The following is a 5,491-nucleotide window of genomic DNA, read 5'->3' on the forward strand; positions in this document are numbered from 1 at the left end:
AGTACTCACACTTCTATTACCAAGCTTTTGTCATTTTAACACATTTACTCAACACTTATCGAGAAATTTCATACACTTCCCCAATGAGAAGAATACACTGCTTATCTTTAAACTGACATTTTTAATCAAGAAACAACCCACAACCCAACCTCGGGCCTCCATGACCTTAGACCAGAACTGGCTACCAATGCCAAATTGCTCAGAAAGGGATCAAATCTGGAGATCCTGGATAGAGTGGGAAGACAAATGTGGAACAAAATTAAAAAATGCAAAAATGACCAAAATTGTCAGTCAGAGAGAGACTGGTAGAAACCCTGAGACTATAGCCCCAGGTTACCCTTGGGCCTAGAAATGGACTCACTTACATGGATTGGCTCTCAGCCCAAAAGTAGAAAGACCCACATACAGAACACCTACCCCAGGTTGACACACCCACCAGCTCTAGGGAGATGCACCCCTTGGATCGATCAGCCATGAGAAATCAGTGGGGTAGCACTCACATAGAGGGAAAGCTGGACAGACAGGAATGCATGAATGAGAAGGGCACAAGGAGGGGGTGGTCGGTCACAGGGGGAAGTGAAGAGGAGAGTTTTTTACAGTTGGGGATGGTAATCAGGGCTGTGAAATCAGATGTGCGTTAACTGTTGAATGTGAAACAAGTTTACTATGTAAATCAGCACCCAAAACACAATTAAAAAAAAAAAAAATGATGCCTATAAAAATCTCATTCTACTCATCTATTCTTAAAATAGTTGTGCTAGTGTAAATCATTCTAGTTTAAAATGATATATAACAGTATTACCTGTGTTAAATCATTCAAGATATCCTTTCTTTCTGTATTGCTGTCACAGCAATGGAGAGCACTGTATAAAATGTCTATCAGAAAACCAGCATCCTTCCTTTGATCTTCATTTAGCCAACCAATTAGTTTCTGATATAAAAACTGCACCGCAGGATTTTTTTGTGCAAGCTTAGCTATTTCAATAGATTTGCCTTTGACAATATTCTGTTTTTTGTCACCTAGTAGCACTTTAAACACCTGGCTTGATGAGAAGGTGTTAAGCAGAGTGGAAAGAAACCTTAGATGTTGCTCTGACATTTGTTGATTGACATAATTAATACTCATCTCTGCTAGTTTACAGACTAAGTCTTCCAAAGGTTTTTCCCTTAGACTAGATACAAGCTCTGAAGGATTATGAGTGAGAGGTTCAGTCACTGATTCAGAGCCTTCACTGTTCTCTCCTTCTGAAGATACAACTTTTTCGTTCTCTTTGTTTTCAGGTATCTCATCAGCAAATCTAACTTTACCAACTTTTTTTTTATTTGTCTTCAATGCACTCTTTGGCTTGTGAAGAACCTGTAACAGGCTAGATACACCCACAACAGACTTATCATCAGCCTCTGGCTCATTAATTTTCTCAACACAGATCTCTGACAGGCTTTGCCAGAAATTCAACAATACTTTCTCCAAGTTGTGAGCTGTTTCCTCATCTCTTTCCATGTCTGCCTTGGTTTCCCAGGAACTTAAAGTTTCTGCTAAATGGTCAAATAGTTGGCCATTTTGCAATCTCGGCTCTTTGAGAACTGCATCAATAAAAGGGATCAACTGAAAAAGATACATTACAAAATTGTTTTAGAGAAAAATAAAAATTTAAACAAGATATTTATAAGGCACTGAAATTTCCTATTATTTAATTATTAAAAAATATGTATTTTCCTCCTCCTCAAAAGTTAACATGAAAATTATTTACATATCATATAAAAAGCTTAATAATTTTACTGCATTCTACCTGAATTGGGAGCTCTAGTGGCGTAGTGCCTAAGGCATTTGACTGCTAACCAGAAGGCCAGCAGTTCAAACCCATCAGCCACTCCTCAGAAGGAAGGTTGGGCAATCTACTTCCGTAGAGATACTGCCTCAAAAACCCAAGGAGCGGTCGCTATGAGTTGGGTCTGACTTGAGGGCAGTAAGTTTGGTTTGGTTCTACCCGAATTACTTCTTTTAATGATATAATTGACCAAGCTTCTTACTCTTTAATGAATAATCCAATATTCTTTGCATCTTCTGAGCTTAATCAAGCTTTTTGCTTTTTTGCCTGATACCACTTACTGTCAAGGCAACTATGACACGTGGCAACCCCATGTGCATCAGTGTAGAACCATGCTCCCTAGTGTTTTCAATGACTGATGTTTTGGAATTGGATCACCAGGCCTTTCTTCCAAGGTGGACTAGAATCTCCAAACTCTCAATTAGTAGTCATGAGCTTTAACTATCTGCATCACCCAGGGGAAATCTAAGATATGATTTAAGCCACTATGAATAACAACTCAGGCTCATAGATGGAGTCCTTTTTCTTAAATTACAAATCTAAGAAATGTTAATAATCTAAGGCATCAACTAGGACCTGGGCTTCTGTAATCTCATCAATTAATGTCTTACTATAATGAACCATATTCCAGAATGTATTCTCATCATTGGTTCTAAAAGTCAAAGCCAATTATTTACAAAAGGATTATTGTCCTTGAGTATTTTAGAATAAGATGTTTACTGCATACTTTAAATTTTAAAAAGCTGGCAAATAACATCTTATAAATTGTGCTTTTGCACTGCACAGCTCTAAAATAACCAGGGATTTTACAACCAAAGACTGATTAGTCCTCAGGTACTTTATTATGCTAGCAACTGATTATATAGAATTTTAATATATATGGCCAAAAGTACATATTACTCAATTTTTAAATTATAAATGTGAAACGTTTACAAAGTATACTAATTAACAAACATGTCAACAAGGCACAATGAGCTTGATTTTTTAGTTAGTATACAAAGGCACTGGTCATTTTTACATTATAAATACCTGATCATTGACGAGCATCTTTTCCATCTCTTCCTCACCTAGGTATTGCTGCATTATAAAGCGTAAGCACTCAAAAAAAGCAGTTGCTACAGCTGAACACTCCGAGAAACTGGTTTTGATTCTCTCTGTTGAAAGCCTAAAACATAATAGACAACTGCAGCTTATGCGTCCACGAAAAAAATAAGCAGCTCAAAACATGAAAATAAGTCACTGGAAAGTCATTACTAAAACACAGTATGTTTAAACAATATGTTTAATAAAACTTTCCAACTAAAAACTAGTAACAACCAACATATTCTGACTGGAACACAAACTTGATGAACTGTGAAAAAATCTTATTTTCAAAAATGTTTTGGGAAAGCAAAAAAGATATTTCCTATTCATCAATGTGCCAACTTAGAACACAGAATTTAACCAAATAAAGATATATAGTAGAAAAAAAAATTTTTTAATCAATAAAACTGTGTACCTTTTATAAGCTTAATAAAATGCATCTAAATAATTTTTTATGTGTGAATTTGAATAATTATCATATTTAACCTCATGGAAGTTATAACTGCACTGGTCCATCTTCTGTATTTGGGCATTTGTCTGAATCAAAATGCAAAAATATCATTCATGTGAAAAGTAGCCTATTTTCACCTAAGAATGTTACCATCTTTAACTTTCTGCTGGTACTACCACTGAAGCCCTGGTCCAATGAAAGAAATAAAATTGTAAATGTCTGAAGTATTTAAAGTGTTTAATGAATAGCAAAACAATTTGGGGAAATATAAATAAGAAAGATTAAGATTAGTATGCCATCTTACTATTTATGGCAACAAGAAAATCTCTTTTGCTTTAAAAATCAAAAATTTAAATTTCTTACCCTGAAACTAGAGAAGTGAGGAAATTTTTGAAGAAATCCAACTTTGGATCTGTAATCGACTGAGGGAGTTTGCTAATAAATGGAAGAAGATAAGGACATATAACAGTAGCCAGGCCCCGACCACCTTCACGAACCACAGCTGACAGCTTGGGAAACACACTTTTTTTTGCATTTACATGAATCCAACAGTCCTAGCCAAAGAAAAGAGTTTAAAAGTAGTAACAAAACATAAAGCATGTTTTTCCCATTAAGAGAAAAACATATGGACTCTCAAAGATAAAAATCAATTATTTTATCGTAAGAGTCTGTAATTTCAGTATCATTAAAAACTAAAACTCTTAAATTATAAGAAATATATTTAATATAGTATGCATGCATTCCACACACTTCTGGGAAAATATTGATCAGAAATCATTATTTGATTTAAGAGATTCCTATAACATCTGCTTTCTAAAAGCAGTATTTAATCTTAAATGCAAGATTTCAATATGCTAATTGCATTGGGCCAAAAAATAAAAAATGAAAACCTTATGCCATTTTATACTCAGTTTAAGACTTACAACAAGTTTTAAATTTAGTATTTTATTTCTAAGAAAGCATTTTTCTAGTAAATATTAGATCTTACACTCTGATAAGCCCTCTCTTATATAATATCCAGAGCTTCTAAAATGTAACTAAGAAAACAAGTATTCCAAATGTATTAAATGTACCTCTCTTACATACCTCAATAGTTGTAAGTGTATAAAGTACAGCTTCCCAGAGAGCCGGGCAAACAACAGGGTCACTATCATCAATGCTAAGTAGAACAGATGGACTGACTTTGGATGCTTCATCTTTCATCAACTGTGGAATACGCTGGCACAAAGCAGACACTAATTCAAAATAAGCTGAGCGGATCTAAAAGAAGAAATGGAGGGGACTTCTGGTAAGATGGAGGAACAGGCGGACAAGTGACACAGACCCTCTTTGACAAAGAAAAGAAAAACCAATTGACAGAGATACAGAGATAATTCTGGAGCCCTGAGCTATGAAAGGAACTATACAGAAGTGAATTAAGCACCAACTAACGGAAAAACCTGAATGAAAACAGTGAGTACAGAGATGGTCGGCACTGCATACTGTCAGCTACTCTGGTGGGACCAACAGCCTGAATATTTCCAAGTGGTGCTGGGACCTGAGAACTGACCTAAAGATCAACCCCGGTCACCAAGGGCTGCAGGGATGACTGCACTGGTGGCCTATGACAAGGAAGGGAAACAGCAAGGAGGGAGACAACCTGAGCTGTTAACTTTCCGCTGTCTGGAGGGCGCAGCCATTTTGAATGTTTACAAGCAGTGGCCATTTGGATATTTAAAGTGACCGAGGTTGCAGCCATTTTGAATGTTTACAAGCAGTGGCCATTTTGGATCTTTACAAGTGGCAAACATTTTGGATTTTAAAGTGACAGCATTTTCATTCAGATCCCAGGGACCTAAGTATAGGCTCTGTCTGTTTGCTAAGGTTGGCAGGGACATACCAGAGGTTGACAATAGGAAAGAAGACAGGTGGTGAGTGTATAAGTGCTGTCAACTAGTGAATACAGGAGCACAGTACTCTGCTTGCTTACATAACGTACAAACAAAACAAAGAAAACGAAAAGAGTGGGCAAGTCACTCCAACATACAATCACCAATTAAATATAAACACAAAAACATTACAATGCCTCAGAGACAACAGAGCATCACAGTCCACACAAAAAAAGCAAGATAAAGCAGGAGAAACAAGG

The 5,491-nt window shown here is 36.2% G+C and overlaps 1 protein-coding gene across 1 annotated transcript in view; it reads right to left on the bottom strand.

Moving 5' to 3' along the window:
* The window catches only part of LTN1 (listerin E3 ubiquitin protein ligase 1), a 135,362-nt gene that overhangs the window by 50,662 nt on the left and 79,209 nt on the right, over positions 1-5,491 (bottom strand). The window contains exons 7-10 of the mRNA XM_042781334.1: positions 4,450-4,623; positions 3,727-3,917; positions 2,859-2,994; positions 803-1,606 (exon numbers count right to left, since the gene is read on the bottom strand). Of these exons, the coding sequence (XP_042637268.1) occupies positions 803-1,606; positions 2,859-2,994; positions 3,727-3,917; positions 4,450-4,623 (1,305 nt within the window). The remainder of the gene's footprint in view (positions 1-802; positions 1,607-2,858; positions 2,995-3,726; positions 3,918-4,449; positions 4,624-5,491) is intronic.

The sequence above is a fragment of the Orycteropus afer genome, unplaced genomic scaffold, assembly GCF_000298275.1.
Source record: "Orycteropus afer afer isolate SDZICR_OR568_19922 unplaced genomic scaffold, OryAfe1.0 scaffold00108, whole genome shotgun sequence".
NCBI lineage: Eukaryota > Metazoa > Chordata > Mammalia > Tubulidentata > Orycteropodidae > Orycteropus > Orycteropus afer.